This window comes from Ovis canadensis, chromosome 12 (assembly GCF_042477335.2).
Source record: "Ovis canadensis isolate MfBH-ARS-UI-01 breed Bighorn chromosome 12, ARS-UI_OviCan_v2, whole genome shotgun sequence".
Classification (NCBI taxonomy): domain Eukaryota; kingdom Metazoa; phylum Chordata; class Mammalia; order Artiodactyla; family Bovidae; genus Ovis; species Ovis canadensis.
Window position 1 is genome coordinate 71,995,115 of NC_091256.1, and position 18,648 is coordinate 72,013,762.

General features: G+C 35.7%; 1 protein-coding gene across 9 annotated transcripts in view; it reads left to right on the forward strand.

The window, feature by feature from the left end:
- The window catches only part of CEP350 (centrosomal protein 350), a 156,372-nt gene that overhangs the window by 20,435 nt on the left and 117,289 nt on the right, over nucleotides 1-18,648 (forward strand). For 6 of the 9 annotated variants that reach the window (XM_069546188.1, XM_069546190.1, XM_069546194.1 and 3 more), the window contains exons 2-6: nucleotides 5,892-5,977; nucleotides 7,000-7,046; nucleotides 10,392-10,506; nucleotides 11,348-11,507; nucleotides 15,802-16,424. In XM_069546188.1, coding sequence (XP_069402289.1) covers nucleotides 5,905-5,977; nucleotides 7,000-7,046; nucleotides 10,392-10,506; nucleotides 11,348-11,507; nucleotides 15,802-16,424 — 1,018 coding nt within the window. In that variant the 5' untranslated portion in view covers nucleotides 5,892-5,904. The remainder of the gene's footprint in view (nucleotides 1-5,891; nucleotides 5,978-6,999; nucleotides 7,047-10,391; nucleotides 10,507-11,347; nucleotides 11,508-15,801; nucleotides 16,425-18,648) is intronic. The other 3 variants (XM_069546189.1, XM_069546196.1, XM_069546193.1) reach the window with 1 other exon arrangement.

The following is an 18,648-nucleotide window of genomic DNA, read 5'->3' on the forward strand; positions in this document are numbered from 1 at the left end:
TTTGCTTTCGCTTCTCTTCTTTTCACAGCTATTTGTAAGGCCTCCCCAGACAGCCATTTTGCTTTTTTACATTTCTTTTATTTGGGGGTGGTCTTGATTCCTGTCTCATGTAAATGTCACAAACCTCCGTCCATAGTTCATCAGGCACTCTATCTATCAGATCTAGTCCCTTAAATCTATTTCTCACTTCCACTGTATAATCATAAGGGATTTGATTTAGGTCATACATGAATGGTCTAGTGGTTTTCCCCACCTTCTTCAATTTGAGTCTGAATTTGGCAATAAGGAGCTCATGATCTGAGCCACAGTCAGCTCCTGGTCTTATTTTTGCTGACTGTATAGAGCTTCTCCATCTTTGGCTGCAAAGAATATAATCAATCTGATTTTGTTGTTGACCATCTGGTGATGTCCATGTGTAGAGTCTTCTCTTGTGTTGTTGGAAGGGGTTGTTTGCTATGACCAGTGCATTCTCTTGGCAAAACTCTATTAGCCTTTGCCCTGCTTCATTCTGTACTCTAAGGCCAAGTTTGCCTGTTACTCCAGGTGTTTCTTGACTTCCTACTTTTGCATTCCAGTCCCCTATAAATAAAAGGACATCTTTTTTGGGTGTTAGTTCTAAAAGGTCTTGTAGGTCTTCACAGAACTGTTCAACTTCAGCTTCTTCAGCGTTACTGGTTGGGGCATAGACTTGGATTACTGTGATATTGAATGCTTTGCCTTGGATATGAACAGAAATCATTCCATCGTTTTTGAGATTGCATCCAAGTACTGCATTTTGGAGTCTTGTGTTGACTATGATAGCTACTCCATTTCTTCTAAGGGATTCCTGCCCATAATAGTGGGCAGGATATAATGGTCATCTGAGTTAAATTCACCCATTCCAGTTTCTCATGATGTACTCTGCATATAAGTTAAATAAACAGTGACAATATGCAGCCTTGACGTACTCCTTTTCCTATTTGGAACCAGTCTGTTGTTCCATGTCCAGTTCTAACTGTTGCTTCTTGACCTGCATACAGATTTCTCAAGACGCAGGTCAGGTGGTCTGGTATTCCCATCTCTTTAAGAATTTTCCAGTTTATTGTGATCCACACAGTCAAAGGCCTTAGCATAGTCAGTAAAGCAGAAAGAGATGTTTTTCTGGAACTCTCTTCCTTTTTTTGATGATCCAGCGAATGTTGGCAATTTGATCTCTGGTTCCTCTGCCTTTTCTAAAACCAGCTTGAACATCAGGAAGTTCATGGTTCACATATTGTTGAAACTTGGCTTGGAGAATTTTGAGCATTACTTTGCTAGCGTGTGAGATGAGTGCAATTGTGTGGTAGTTTGAGCATTCTTTGGCATTGCCTTTCTTTGGGATTGGAATGAAAACTGACCTCTTCCAGTCCTGTGGCCACTGCTGAGTTTTCCAAATTTGCTGGCATATTGAGTGCAGCACGTTCACAGCATCATCTTTTAGAATTTGAAATAGCTCAACTGAAATTCCATCACCTCCACTAGCTTTGTTCATAGTGATGCTTTCTAAGGCCCACTTGACTTCACATTCCAGGATGTCTGGCTCTAGGTGAGTGATCACACCATCGTGGTTATGTTGGTCATGAAGATCTTTTTTGTATATTTGATTTTGCCAGTTCAGTAAACAGTATTATTAGTACCTCAAGCCCTTCCTTGCTACAATTCTTGTCACCCTCCTCCAAAAGCATACATAAGGAAAAAAAGAAAGAAAGAAGGCGTAAATAATGGCCATTGTCAGTTCTAACAGAGTAGATTAATTTTGCCTGTTTGATGTTTTGTAAAATGTATACAGTGTGTACACTAGTTTCTGGCATTCTTTACTTAACACGTTTGTGATGCTCAACTGTCTGGTTGTACATAGTTGTGATTAGTTCATTCTCATTTGTTAGGTGGTGAATATACTGTAATGCATTTACAGGTTGAAATTCTGTATAAATGTCACACTCTTTATATTTAGTCATTGCTTTTGAAGATGATTATTAATAGGGCTGTTATTTTGAAGCAGATAGATTCTTTTTTTTTTCTTGGCTGCACTCTTTGTTGTGGCACACAGACTTTCTCCAGTTGCTGTGTGCAGAGGCTTCTCTATTTGTAGAGCATGGGCCCTAGAGCATGGAGGCATCTCTAGTTGTGGTGCACAGGCTTAATTGCTCTGCAGCATGTGGGATCTTAGTCCCTGACTGGGGATCGAACCTGTATCCCCTGCCTTGGAAGGCTGATTCTTAACCAATGGACCACCAGGGATGTCCCTGAAGCAGATTTGTTTCTTTTTGCTGATCTCCACTGTCTCAGCTTTATCAGCATTCGCTCTTAAGCATAGAAATTTTGGATGTATATGCAGGTTTTGATTATTTAATCTGTTTCTGCTTCCCATTAGAAAATTGATCATTATTATATATTTTAGCATTTGTTTTAAAATGAGGTCTGCTCAAAGAAAACTTTTGTCTAGTCATTGACAGATTATTTAGTAATGTAGAATGGCTCATGTTTGTTTCGGAGAAGGCAATGGCAACCCACTCCAATATGCTTGCCTGGAAAATCCCATGAATGGAGGAGCCTGGTAGGCGGTAGTCCATGCAGTCGCTAAGAGTCAGATACGACTGAGTGACTTCACTTTCATGCATTGGAGAAGGCAGTGGTAACCCACTCCAGTGTTCTTGCCTGGAAAATGCCAGGGACGGGGTAGCCTGGTGGGCTGCCATCTATGGGGTGGCACAGAGTCGGACACGACTGAAGCGACTTAGCAGCAGCAGCAGCCGCATGTTTGTTTAGTTATCATTTGACGCTTAACTAGACCAAAAGTATCTTTATGAGAAGGACAGTGAGGTGAGTCTTTTTTCCCAACTATATTGGTAGCTCTGATTAAAGTTTTTATGGTTAGAATAATTTTAACTATTGGCATATTTATTGATTTTTAAATTTTTACTATTCTGTTTTTAAACACCTAGATTGACTTTGCTAGAATCATATTATATAATCTATGAAATTTTTATTTTTAGAAAATTTTTATTTTTGGAACCTTTTTCGAAGTTTTTCCAAAGAAATTTATAAATTAGGATTGTTTATTATAGGTAAAAGTAACACTCTTAAAAATTAATTATACCTTTAGTTTTTTATGTTTGGACTTACTAGGTAGGCTTTTCCTTTTTTATGTAAATCAGAGTCTTTAATAATTACGATATTGAACTGCCTTTACAGACATTGAAAAAAATTATTTTTATCAAATATGACAAAGATTTAATATATTATTTATAATGTAAGGACTCAGCAAATCAATAAGAAAAACTTTAATATCCTGGTAAGTTAGTGGGCAAAGGATAAGAAAAGATAGTTCACAAGTGAAGATCTAAAATTAAGATCTATGGCAGAGTGTTTAGTCCTTCAAGGAATCTACTAAATTCAAATTAAAGAAACCATTTTCTGGTACAAATGAACTTACTTACAAAACAGAAACAGACTCACAGATTTAGAGAACAAACTTATGGTTGCCCAGGGGAAGGATGGGGGAAAGAAGAGATAGATTGGTAGTTTGGATAGATAGGTAGTTTGGTAGTGTGTGTGCGCTAAGTTGCTTCGGTTGTGTGTCTGACTCTTTGCCTGCCAGGCTCCTCTATTCATGGAATTCTGTAGGCAAGAATACCAGGGAGTGTTGCCATGCCCTCCTCCAGGGATCTTCCTGACCTAGGGATTAAACCCATGTCTCCTACATTGGCAGACGGATTCTTTTCTAGCGCCACCTGGGATGCCCAGATGGACATGTACACACTGCTTTATTTAAAGTGGATAACCAACAAGGACCTACTATATAGAACTCTGCTCAATGCTATGTGGCTGCCTGGATGGGAGGGCAGTTTGGGGGAGAATGGATACATGCATATGTATGGCTGAGTCCCTTCGCTGTTCACCTAAAACTATCAAAACATTGTTAATCAGCTGTACCCCAATACAAAGTAAAAAGTTTTTAAAAAGCCATTTTCTTCCCTAAAAGGAATATAGTTAGTATTCCTTAATAATCAACAAAAGTAAAAAGCATAGTTAATACTAAAATATATTAATGAAACTGATCAGCTCATATTATTGTAAATTGGAAAACAGTTCAACATTGGATCTCTAGAGTAACATGTTCTGTATATTCTTTAGTTCAGTTTTTGCATACTTTGTAGATCCTGTTCTTGTTGAATTATCTAAATGAGCAAACCTTCATATATACAGATATTTTCATTGCAGTGTTATTTATAATAGAGAAAATGAGTCATATTATTGTACTGATGATCTCTTGTTGGATTACTTCCAGGATGGCTCATTCATATGGCTGTAGGCAGGAACTCTAAGGTTTTTTTTGCCGTATGGATCTCTTCATAGGGTTGCTTGACTGTCCTTATGACATGGCAGCTGGATCCTTGAGAGAGAACAGGCAGTCCCTTTTGTGACTTAGTTTTGAAAGTCACACGTCATTTCTACCACATTTGATTTGTTAAAAGTAAACCACTAAGTCCAGCCTACATCCAATGGGAAGAAAATTAAGCTCCACTTCTTGAAGAAAGGAGTATCAGAGAATTTGTAGATGTATTCTAAAACCCACTTCAAATGTCTAGCATTTAAATAGGATGCAAAATTGAAATTATAGTGATTACAGTTAAAAAAAAAAAGAAAAGTAAAAAGAACAGAAGGGATCTTAATGATTGTGTTAAGATTTGGAGAGCAGGAATGAGTTTTCCCGTTCTTCATTTTCCAAACTGTTTTTTCCCCTTGTTTGTGTTTTGTGGTGAGATACGTGTAACATAAAATTTACCATATTAACCATTTTCCGGGATTCAGTTTAGTGGTACTAAATACACTAATAATATTATGCAGTCATAGTAACCATCCATCTCTAGAACTCCTTTCATCTTGCAAAAATGAAACTCTATACCCATTAGACAATAGCTTCCTATTTTCCCCTTCCCCCAGCCCCTGACAGCCGCTATTTTACTTTCCATTCCTATGATTTGGACTATTCTAGGTATCTCATATAAGTGGAATCATATAGTATTTGTGTTTGTAACTGGCTTATTTCACTTAGCATAATGTTCTCAAGGTAGCATAATGTTCTCAAAGTTCATTTATTGTAGCATATGTCAAAATATCCCACTTCTTTAGTACTGAATAATAATGTTTTATGTATATACTGAGAGTGAAAGTGAGCTCGCTCAGTCTTGTCCGACTCTTTGTGACCCCGTGGACTCTAGCCTACGAGGCTCCTCTATCTGTGGAATTTTCCAGGCAAGAGTACTAGAGTGGGTTGCCATTTCCTTCTCCAGGGGATCTTCCCCAGCCAGGGATTGAACCCGGTTCTCCCGCAGGCAAGCAGACGCTTTTACCGTCTGAGCCACCACACTACATTTAACTTATTTTTTCATTTCTGTATGGACACTTTGGTTGCTTTCATCTTTTGACTGTTGTGAGCAGTGCTGTGAACAAATATCTCTTTAAGACCTTGCTTTCAATTCTTCTGTGCTGGACCATATGATAGTTTTCCTTTAAAATTTTGAGGGACAGCTGAGCTATTTTCCATAGCAGCTGTACCATTTTACATTCCAAGGAACAGTGCACAAGAGTTACAGTTTCTTCACATCTTCATTAACACTTTTGCTTGTTGGTTGGTTGGATAGTAGCTATCCTAGTTTGTGTGAGGTGGTTATGATACAGTTTTCAATGGTTTAGTTTTCCAAGCAAAAATAAAGTTACTAAATTATCAGGAACTCTTAAGAGAATATAAAGATAGCTTTTAGAGATGACAGAATTCTTTTTTGACTTTTACAAAAGGCAAGATAGGGCATTTTCTTCACTGATATTATAATGTTGATTTTCAGTGAATGCTGATGATGTGGTTGCAGGTAAATTGGTAGGATGAGGAGCAGCAAATCAAAAGAGGTGCCTTTACCAAACCCAAGGAGCTCTCCAAGCATGGATGCTATTCAAGGTATGATTTTTTTTTTTAAACTGAACTTAATGCTTTGTTTAGGTCTTGTGCCTAAGATTTTGGGCTATTCAGTAAATGAAAATACCCATATGCTTTGACTTATAACAAATGGATAAATGCTTTTTAAAATTCAGTTTCATTTTAAATATACAATATACTTTACCTTCAGAGGCATACAATAGTAAACTGCCATGTAAAGCAATACATTCTTTTTTAAAAAGAATCAGTATATGTAAAGTTAGTTATATATAATATTTTACAGTAAATTCTGACTTAATGTCAATAAATGATACTATATAGCTCCCGATATAGTTATAGACCTGTAGTTCACAGATTTAAAAGTTATAGTCTCATTGAACTTCTTGTTTTTAGTGATGCGTGGGGGTAACTTTAATTTAGGACTTGATTATTTTGAGGGACTTTGACAAATGAGTACATATGGAGCAAGATAATTGGGTTCGTGAGGGACCTGGAAATCATGTCACAGGAGGAGCATTTACAGGAGATGAAAATATTTATCCTAGAAAAGGCTGACTCAGGGGAAACATATAGACTCCTTGAATATATACTCTTTGAAGGGCTATTGTCTGAAAGAATGAATAGATGTTACCTTTATTTCTACTAGTAGGTTGAAGTCTGGAGTAGTTTTCTGATCTTTTCATGTCATAATATGAAATGCAGTATGGTACTTAACAGTGTATTGTTCAGCTCATTGGGATAAACTGAGGATACTGCTAATTGTTGGAGATGTATATGGGGGTGTTAGTCTAGTTGTCCTATGGGATCAGTGTCCTAGGGGGATCAGTGCCTAATACAGCTCTAAACCATGTATTGGGAAACTAGGCTTTACAGGATGGGAGAAGAATCATATTTTGGCTCAATGTAATAAAGCGCTTGCTGGAGAACAGTTCTGCCTAATAAAGTGGTTCTCAAACTTTTGAGTGCATTTGGGAGCTTATTAAAATGCAAATTTCAAGGTCCACTTCAGAGATCCTAATTCAGTAAATATTAATGTTGCCCAGCAGATATAACCGCACCATGGGATGCACTTTCTCAGACCAAGGCTGCTGTAAGTAATTATAGGTTCCATTTCTTTCCTTGTAGTTTAAAATTTTCTGTTATGATTGAGTAGATTAAAATTCTTTTCTATAGTGTTTTTTTATGAGAAAATAGTTAAACTTTTCAATATGAAAAGTTATATAGGATGTTACAAAATTAATGTTAGTGACAACTATTAGATAGTAAAGCAGTAATTAGGACATTAAGTATCAGAAACATTAACACTATGGCATATAAAATATTAAACTATGTTGTGTTATTTATTCTGCTTTAATTTACTCAGTTGGTATGTTGAGATGAAGGTTTAAAACGTAGAATTTATTAGAGAAGGTAGGACTGTGTCTGTGTAGGAAGCTCATAGAGAGGAAATGAAAGGGACAGCTTTTGCTTGAGTGGACTGTGAGTCACCTGCTGGTTTTCTGTGGCAGTAACAGGCTATTTTCTCTTAGCACTGCTGAAGAAGAATGATTATGGGCCACCGTTCTCATTTATATTCTGTCCAGTCTTGTCTGGAGTTTAGGAATCCAGGTTTGTCAAGTGATACATAGCTCTTTAAAGAGAGACCTTTTCCTTTTCTTCTTCATTTGCTTTCTAGGCAAATTGCTCTTCTAATATATGTTAGGTTGGTATAAAAGTAATTGTGGTTTTTGCATTAATGAAATTTGCCATTTGACTTTGGAATACACTCTAAATGTGGTTATGTTATACATCATTTTAATGTGCATTTCTCACTTTATTTTTTTTTGCTAATGACTTATATTACTTGCTGCTTATTTTATATATTTTTTAGACTATGGAAATTATGTTAGACAAAAAGCAGATTTGAGTGATTTTCTTATTCGAGTTCAAAATGGGTCATTTGAAGCCACAGAGACAGCTGACAACAACAGTGCTTTTGGATCAAGCACTGCTAACAAATGTACAGTGTAGTGGTAGTTCAAGAAGTTCTGAAAAGGAAACAAGAAGCTTGAAGATTAAAGAGCATAGTGGCCAGCCATCAGAAATTAACACGACTAATTGAGAGCCATCATCGTATTGATCCTGATATAACTGTGCGAGAAGTTGCTGAAGAACTCAGTGTTGACTGTTCTACAGTCGTGCAGCATTTGAAGCAAATTGGAAAGGTGAAAAAGCTCTATAAGTGGATGCCTTGTGAGCCGACTAGAAGTCAAAAAAATCGTCAATTTGAAGTGTCTTCTCTTATTCTGTGTAACATCAGTTGTATTTCTGATTGAGAATCCATTTCTCAATCGGATTGTGCCATGCGACAAAAAGTAGATTTTATATGACAACCAGCGACAACCAGCTGAGTGGCTGCACCGAGAAGCAGCTCCAAAGCACCACCCTAAGCCAGACTTGCACCAGTAAAAGGTTCTTGTCACTGTGTGGTGGTCTGCTGCCCATCTCATCTACTGCAGCTCTCTGAATCCCAATGAAACCACTACCTCTGAGAAGGATGCTCAGAAAATCGATGAGATGCACCCAAAATTGCAACACCTGCAGTCTACCGGTATTGGTTAACAGAAAGGGCCTAATTTTTCTCCATGACAGCGCCCAACTGCATGTTACACAAACTGCACTTCAAAAGTTGAACGAATTGGGCTACAGAGTTTTGCCTCATCCAGATACTGCTACTTCCTCAGTATCTCAACAACTTTTTGCAGGGAAAATGCGTCCACAGCCAGCAGGATGCAGAAAATGGTTCTTAAGAGATTGTTGAATCCTGAAGCACAAATTTTTATGCTACAGAAATAAACTTCTCATTGGCAAAAATGTTTTCATTGTAATGGTTCCTATTTTGATTAATAAAGATATGTTTGAACCTAGTAATAATGATTTAAAATTCACAGTCTGAGGGCTGCCCTGTTGGTTTAATGGTAAAGAATTCACTTGCCAGTGCAGGAGACACAGGTTTGATCCCTGATCCACAAAGATTCCACATTCTGCAGAGAACAGTAGCTGAGTTCAAGAGCCTGGAAACCACGACTAGTGAAGCCCTTATGCCCTAGAACCTGTGCTTCCCAACAAGAGAAGCCGCCGGAATGAGAAGCCGACACACCACAACTAGAGAGTAGCCCCTGCTCTCTGCAATTCGAGACTCAAGTCCACGCAGCAATGAAGACCCAGGACAGACAAAAATAAATAAATAAAATTATTTTAAAAAGTCACAGTCTGAACTGTAATTATGTTTGCACCAACCTTATATATATGTGTGTATGTGTGTGTATGTATATATATTTATATATTTTTCTTATTTGTTTTGTATTCTACCAGAATTCAAGTCATCTATTTCTTAACAGTATGAGTTTGATACTTTCTATCCTATAATCTTTTGAGCTGATTTGAAAGTCAGTCTGGAAAAGGTACTATAACCTAGATTTGTTCATAAAGCAGAGTCAGATTTTGGGTCCATGAATGTAGCAATCAGCATATATTCTTCATGAGCATTGTACATTTATAATGTAAGAATAGTTTTTATCCCCAATTAAATTTAGAGGTAAACTAACTTAGAGCTGAATTGTTAATAGTTGTTTTTTTTTTTAATTATTGGGTTTTTAAAAATAATTTTTAGGGGTAATCAATGGTTCATAATATAAATGGGGGAACAGTCTGATATAGAACTATTAATATATAAAGGATTATTCCAATTTTGTGAGTACATTGCACTGTCTAAAATCTGAAAGAAGATAAATCAATTTTACACAAAGTTTTTATCTCTTTGTGGTGGAATTTTGGAATTTTGATTATTTTTTTCTACTTTGTTCTGTTTTCTCCACGTTTTCTCCTGTAAGCATTTAGGAGAAAATACTTTTTAAAATCATTGATGGTTATATCAAAAGACAACTGTAGTGCTTGGAAACCTGAATTTTATCTTATTAACTTTGTCCTTATTGTAAAACTTATTTTGTGGATATAAAATGATAAAAAGTTGTGGCTACTTAAATAATCCTAAATTTTAGTCTAGAGGAATTGTTCTTTCCTCATTTTTACATATAAAACACATAGAATATGTAGAAATGCACAAAATATGTAGCATAATGATATGCAACATACAATGTCAGAAAATTTACTGCTTTTAAAAAACTCAACAATTAAACACATCAACAGGTCAAATAGAAAACTCTTGGTATTCTATAGACGTTTTTATTTTTGTGTCCAAATTTGGGTAGCATTGGCCAATTGCTTAAGTAGTAAATAATAGAAAAACTATATTGTTTTTAGTTAAAATAAAGCATTCCGAAGTTTTTTCTGCTTTGGAGAAAGTTGTTGGACAATATAATTTAAGTAATTAAATTGATGGTAGCTGGTTTAGAATAGAATTAACCTATTTGTTTCGATGGTGTTTAAACTTTAGCTGAGACACATTGAAAACAAATTGGAAGTAGCCCCTACGAGTACAGCTGTGTTTGATTCTGTCATGGATACCAAGAAATCTTCTGCAAGTGCTACCAGAAAAATTAGTAGAAAAGGTATGTATGAGGTGACTTCCAAAGATATGAATATATTAAATATGAGTTTTTGGTGTTCTGGTTTGATTTCTCCATATAGGCCCATGTATTTCCTCGTTCCTTGTTCTTCTGTCAGAGACGAGATGCTTCACCAGCATTTAGGTTTTTCCTTTGGTGCTGAGTACTTATGAAGCAGCCTCGTATTCAGTGACTGTAGACGACGTTTTCTCCATCTTTTGATCAGGGACTTAGCACCACAGCATCGCTTTTGGCAGTGAGTTTTCATTTGTTAGTGAGAATTTGATTTTGAGCCTTTAGGGTTATATATGTCCTTTTAAAAAAAAAAATTTACAGGTATTTTAGTTTGAAACTTAGTTGACTTAAGACTTTTGTTTTTTTGGTTGGGATTTATGATCAAAATTAGAATATTTATCTTACAAATACTATCATAAATCGACTCTGTCAATATTTTCTTTGGTTACCTTTCATATATTTAATTTTGTGGTTGCATAATTAGTGGAATAAACCTGCAGATTAACTGAAACTATGATTCTTTTCTATAATCTGTGAGTCTTGGGTTTTAGCTGATGCATCTTTTTTGAAGTGAAAGCCTTTGACAAAAGGAATTTTTTATTTAGAATTTTACTTTGTGTTGTTTGCTTAGAATGCAGTCTTTCTCTATAGATTGAGTTACTCAACAATTACTGTAATAATAGAACCTGAATTTTTTTTTAGTCTACTTGTATGATATCCAGCTTGAGAGTCCAGAAACAATAAGATACCTAAGTTATTAAATGCTAGCCACGTTCAGAGACAGTTGTATTTTATATCATATGTTTTCATAGATTTCCTTTTTCTTCAGATGGTAGATACCTGGATGATTCTTGGGTTAATGCTCCAGCCTCCAAATTTTCTAAATCACGAAAAGAGAAATCTCGTAGTCCTCTCAGAGCTACCACCCTGGAGAGTAATGTAAAAAAAATTAATCGTGTGGAGTTTCGTGACCCTTTGGTTTCTTACAGGTTAGTGTGGGTGTCCTTCTTCTTCTTCTTTTTTTTTTAACTATCTATAGAGTTAACCTATAGTATTTGTACTAATATTATAGTGTATTTTCTCAGTTTTTCATCACACTCTGAATCTAGTAGTATTACCTTTTCCATTTTCCAAAAAGGTAAAGCAAAATCTTTTGTATAATGAAATGCTAACTTTCTGTTCTTTTACAGATTGAATATTTGGGGAAAAGTAGTAATATTTGCTCCAGACCACTCCATTGTAATATGCTTCCTACAAACAAATTATTCAGTTTCTGGAAGTACGGCTTTCTTCTCCCTTATATCTCAGATTGGGTGTTCTACACAGTGGTCTTCACATAGTTTAGTTTTCCTCTCTTTTTTGAGTTGGAGGGGGTTAGCATTAATCAGTTAACTAAAATTTCTTCTGAGAATGTGAGTTGGTTTATTGTTTGTGTTGCCAGTGGTTCTTTTAACAGTTTAGTTAGATGTTCAAGATTGATGAATGAATTTTAATATATGAATAGTATAAAATGCTTTGCATTTTTGTTAGCTAATTTAGGATATTCACCACATAAAATTAAAGAGTTTTGTATTTGAGGGACATTTAACTACTGATAGAAATATGTTCTTGCTGTTAGGATAGCAAATAGTATTAAGTAATAGATACTGAAACTTATAGTTTCTTGTTTCATTTATATTCATTTTTTAGTATTTTAAAGTGTCAATCAGTAAAGTAAGGAGTTTTTAACGATGGTGCTTGGAAATACTTAGTTTTTATACTTGCTGTTGTTCAGTTGCTAAGTCATGTCTGACTCTGCGACTTCATCAACTGCATCATGCCAGGCTTCCCTGTCCTTCACTATCTCTCCAAGTTTGCTCAACCTCATGTCCATTGATTCAGTGATGCCTTCCAACAATCTCATCCTCTGTTGCCCCATTCTCCTCTTGCCCTCAATCTTTCCCAGCATCAGGATCTTTTCCAATGAGTTGATTCTTCACATCAGGTGGCATTCAGCATCAGTCCTTCCAATGAATATTTAGGGTTGATTTCCTTTAGGATTGGCTGGTTTGATCTCCTTGTTGTCCAAGGGACTCTCAAAAGAGTAGTCTCTAGCACCACAGTTCAAAAGCATCAGTTCTTCATTGCTTAACCTTCTTTATGGTCCAACTCTCACATCTTATATTTGAGTTAAAAAATTTGGGTGATGAAGGTGAATTATGCTTCCCTGGTGGCTCAGCGGAGCTGCGGGTGATGTGGGTTCGTTCCCTGGTTCGGGAAGATCCCCTGGAGGAGGGCATGGCAACCCACTCCAGTATTTTTGCCTGGGGAATCCCGTGGACAGAGGAGCCAGGTGGGCTACAGTCCATAGGGTCACAAAGAGTTGGACATAAGCAACTTAGCATGCAAGCATACAGAGGTAAATTATGGGTTTGATTTTCAGTGTGTTCCATTTGATGCAATTTTGAAATATCTAGGTGAAAATATTCAGTAGGCAGTTGGATGTTTGGGTAGGAATGTGTGTGGAAAAGTCAGTGCTGCGAATATAAATATGGGAGTTGTCAGTAGCATTGAAGTGATAAAAGTGAAAAAAATAAGAGAAAAGGCCAGGGACTTAATCTGGGTACAAGTGCATAGTTTAGAAGAAGGAGAAAGGGAAAATTTAAAAGAATAATGAGATGCCTAGAAACATAATCACTATCAGAATTGAAACTAAATTACTATTTCTATTCTAATATTCTTTCTGCAAATAATACTACCTCACATTTAAAATTGTGTAAATTATGTATATTTTAAGAAAAGAAACAAATACCCATAGGATAGCTGTGAATAGAACACCCTTCACCTGGCCAGCTCCATTCATCATCTAAAACTCACCTTTTATCACCTTCTGTATGAAACACTGCTGTATTTGTTTCTACCCCATTTCATTTCCTAGCTTATTCAGCACTTCCTCTGTGCTTCCCAGGTGGCACTAGTGGTAAAGAACCTGCTTGCTAATGCAAGGGACAGAAGAGACTCAGGTTTGATCCCTGGGTTGGGAAGATCCCCTGGAGAAGGGCATGGCAACCCACTTCAGTATTCTTGCCTGGAGAATCCTATGGACAGAGGAGCCTGGCAGGGTAGTCCATAGGGTCATAAGGAGTCGGGACAAGACTGAAGCGACTTAGTACCACCTGTGCTTCCTCTGTTGGAGCATTTTCATGCTGCATTATATTTCGATTAAATGTGTACCCATTACATTACTTATGTAAAACTACAAATCTGTCTTATTCCCAAACCATTATCTTAATGCTTATCATTTAACTAAGTATTCTATAGATATTTTTCCAGCATTTTATTACAATAATTTTCATATTTATAGAAAAGTTGAAAGAATTGCATAGTGAACATCCTTATTCATAGTAGATATTTAATGAGTGAGTGAAAGACTGTGTGAAATTACTTTTTTTTTTTAAGTTCATTTATTTTGATCTATCTAATTTGGCTCTGCTGGGTCTTAGTTGTGGCATGCTGAGATCTTTAGTTGCAGCATGTGGGAACTAGTTCCCTGACCGGGGATGGAACCTGGCCCCCTTCATTGAGAGTGCAGAATCTTAGCCATTGGACTACAAGGGTAGTCCCTACTTTACTTTTTTTGGTTAATTTTCTTTCCCTTACGATTAAGACATGTAGGTAACCTACCATTTTATACTTTATTTTATTCTCTGTTGTTTAGTCGCTAAGTTGTATCTGACTCTTTGCGATCCCATGGATTGTAGCTTGCTAGGTTTCTCCGTCTGTGGGATTTCCCAGGCAAGAATAGTGGAGTAGGTTGCCATTTCCTTCTCCAAGGCATCTTCCTGACCCAGGCATAGAACCACATCTCCTGCATTGGCAGGTGGGTTCTTTACTGCTGAGCCACCAGGGATTCCTATTTTATTCTCTGCATGTGCTGATTTTAGACCTTAATCATTTCAACAGTGAGTTGTTGCAGTCCGGTCGAGATAGTGAAAATAATTGAATTTAGTCTTGATCTCTAGTGGAAGCTGCAGAACTCAGTTCTCAGCCCCTGTCTTATTTAATAATCAGCCTCTCAGAAGAGGGTCTAATTTTCTTGAGTCATGGACCCCAGTGAGAATCTGATGAAAGCTACAGACTGTCTCTTTAGAAAAATGCACACACTTGTGTACTCATGATAGCTGCAGAATTACCATATTTTGCTGTAATGGAGTCATGACTTTAATCATCTTTGTGATATTTAGAGTTTTATGCCTAAACTGAAAGATTTAGATCAGTAATATACAATGGCACCATTAAAGTGAACCACACATATGTAATTTAAATATTTTTAGTAGTCACATGCACACACCCAAAGATGTTTTACGGTCTTTATTCTTTAATTTTTTAAAGTCTGGTACGTAATTTACATTACAGTACATCTCACTTTGGATTAAGCACATTCAAGTGCTCAATTGCCACATGAGGCAAATGTCTACTCTTTCAGAACTTGGAGGTCCAGATGATTGTAATGTTTGTGTCTGTAATTTTGTTGGGTCGTTTTTCATGTCTTCTTTCTACTGCTGAGGCTTGTCTTCATTAATCTCCCTTTTAATAACTGCTTCTGTTTCTAAAATATAACTTACTAGAATGATACATAAAATCGAAACAGTTTCTGAAGGAATGCTTTTGCTAGTGTTTTGTGAGTAGAGGATATGGACTGTGTGAGGTGTGCTTTGGCTGTGTCCAGTCTTCTTTGCCTACTCTGGAATTTCTAGACATGCTTTACATAATTTGAAGCTGCCAAAAAAGTAGTCTGTAGTTCAGAGAGATTTAACTTTACTAACCACATTTATTTGGGGGTGAATGTTTATTGTACTTCCATTTTATTTCTGCTCCCAATCTGTTAATTTCATACACTATTTAGAAGTTATTTATGTGAAATGCCAGAATTTGAGCACTTTTCCCTGTAGTTCTTAAGATTTTATGGAGAAGTAAAATGTACATTTTGGTAGTAAGTGTCAAGTGAATATCCAAAGTCAGATTGTAATTCTGCTTTCTGGGATTCTTAAGGAAATCGCTGCATGCATCTTTTGCATAGTTTTATAATATGCACATTATGATTTAGATTATTTTCCATAATCTAACCTTTGATACTCAGGAGGCATTGAGCATTGAATTTTAATAGTATTAATGATTGTCTTGTTATTTCTAACCTACTAGAGGGTCTAGGTTTTGGGGTCTCTAATGTTTAGAGTTCTCCATTCAGTTTGTATGACTGGTTTTTGTATTCTTTATTTAAAGCTTATTATTTTTTAATAATAGGGAAGTCCATGGCACACCATCCAGTATAAGTCCCAGCCATTTAGAGTCAAAGCATGTGTATTGTGTGGATGTTAATGAAGAGAAGCCTGAGAGTGGGAACCAGCTGATGTGCAGTCGAGAAGATCGGAATATACTTTGCTGTGATTTTGAGAGCTCCCAATCATCTGCTGTTGATGACACAGTTGTTAGGTTTTTAAACGATCGACCAACAATTGATGCATTGCAAAATTCTGAATGTTTGATTAAGGTGGCAGCTGCTGTGAGAAGTGATGAAGAAAAACCTAATAGAACAAAAGGAAATGAGAACGCTTTGAAGTCTTCTGTGTGTACCATGGGCCATAATATTGATTCAAAAGTGTCACGGTTAACTGACTCTTCTCCGTCTTCTACTAGTACTTGTAATTCCCAAAGATTAGATATCCTAAAGCGACGACAACATGATGTCAAACTGGAAAAACTCAAGGAGCGGATTAGAAAACAGTGGGAACACTCAGAAGAAACAAATGGCCAGGGCCAGAATCTGGGTCATATTGACCATCCAGTAATGGCTGTTAATGCTGATAGCTCAGTGACAGCGAAAGTCAGGAAAGTGGCAACAGCACCACCTGCTCCAACATACAAAGGTTTGTAATCAGTGTTTACGTCTTCTCTTTCCCTGCCTCCTTGTCTCCCTGTTTCCCTAGGATGTATTGGAGTAGAGAGGATCATTTAGAATAGGGGGTGATTCTCAAATGCATAAAAAATTAATTCAAAGTGCATGCTAAAAATGCAGATTCAGATCCTTCAAGAGGTTCTTTTAGTTTGAGACCTACCATACGAACCTTTAATAAGTTGAACAAAGGAGAAAATAAAAATTAGTATAAATTTCAGAGAAGTGAAAGAATATTGCTGTTATTCTGCCATTGTATTTCTATTGTTATTAGAAATTCTTTTAAAAGCAATGTTTGAAAAATGCTTCAATCACTGCTAGTTAATATTTGGTACCTGGCATTGACATTTTGATCCTATTTTGTTAACCTTAGAATTTTGACGGGTTTTCTCCATGTTTAAGAAAACAATAAATCAGATTTCCATTGAGAAGATGCTTTTCAGAGAGAATTTCTGCTTTCTGCCCAACTCAAGCTTTGATATATAGTGGTTTTGCATTTTTATGTTCCTGAAATTATTTTCACAGGGTCTAGGTCATCCATGTAAAATTTTGATTCATTGATGATATTAGACTTTTGTCTTAAAGTTCCTACCATTCTGGCCTTTCTTTTGCAGATATTTTTTCAAGTTCAATATTTATAAATGTATGAAGATCAAAATATAATCAAGATTGGTTTATTCTGTTAATTTTAAGAGAACAAACTTAACTATCTATAGTTTGAACAGTTTATCTTTTTTTGGTGATATGTTTCGGTAGTAATATTCATTATGAATTAAAGATAGATATTAGCATTTTATTCCAGATAATTTATGATAAAATTGTGGGTAATTCCCTTAATAAAATTCTTTCTTATCCTTCTAGTTGTTTGTGTGCCATGTAGAAATTGTCCACATTGCTGACAGAGCTGTTAGTAAATGATAGGGTCAGAAGTTCTTGCTGGTTCTAAGATAGTGATTATACAAAACTTTGGCTATATTTATATGAGACCCATTAAATGCAGATTGTACCTTTAAGGTTTGTTCCTTCTAGAAGTCAAAGTCTGCAGTTTCAAAAGTTCTTCCACTAAAGCAGAGTTAAGATGTTTGATTTGAATCTGTGTTTTATTTAATAATTAAAAATCTAAAAATTAAGAAAGCAACCTTAAAGAATCAGAGTGAAAATTTTAAGTATGACTTTGAGTTTGACTAGATTTTGTATATTCCTTTTATTAGTAGTTTTAATAGTTTAGTTTCCATCTTAAAATATATTATGAATGTAACTTTTATGAAGTTAACTAATGAAATACAGTATTCATTTCAGAAATCATAACAGAATATGGTTTCTAGTGGTATCCTAAGCGGTGGATTTATCTTTTCCAACAGTGAAGAACTGTTTTTTTGCTAACTTTTTGTCAGTGTAAATTAAAGGTATCTTAATATACTGTATTCTAAAGTGACATTTTAATTTCATTTGTTTAAATACTTAATAAATTCACTTGACTTGCAGTTGAAAAGACAAAAAAGACGTACATTGAAAAGCTGTATCTCTTGTGCTGCAGTCACCTGGTCCCCTTTCTGGAGGTTACTTATGTTAATAATTTATGTATCATTCCAGAGATAATTTTTTCTTTCACAAATGAGAGAGAGAGAGAAGAGAGAGAAGGAGATTTTTCTTTGTCTTTTTAATATAGTTGTTGGTATATGAAACCCATTCTAAACACATTACATTTATGTATGTATATGTTTAAAATTTGAAGTAGTGAACACAGTGGTTCTTTCATTGTTTTATACTTAGTGGTTTACATATCTTTTTCTTTCTGGTTTAAATGTCCAAGAAGATTAAGCCTATATTGATCATCTGTATTTTATTTCAAAACTTAGTACAGTGTCTTGGACACAAATGCACAGTAAATATTTTATTCTATTCAGTAAATTCAATTAGTAAGAAAAAATGTGCACAAAGAGAATGGAAATAAAAACTGGGAAACAGAAAGAGAAACTGATGTAGATACTGAAAGCTGCTTAAAGTTAACTTATAAGTGAAGATGCAAATATAAAGAAAGGCTCCCATAAAGATAAATGTTTCCTGAAGAGAAGAAAAAGTGATAAGGTTGAATGTAGAGAGATGGAATGAGGGTAAGAAATGTTGGGAGGAAGATAGGTTTACATGGAATTGCCACACTTTCTTGTTATAAACTGTAGTTTGCAATAGACTAAACA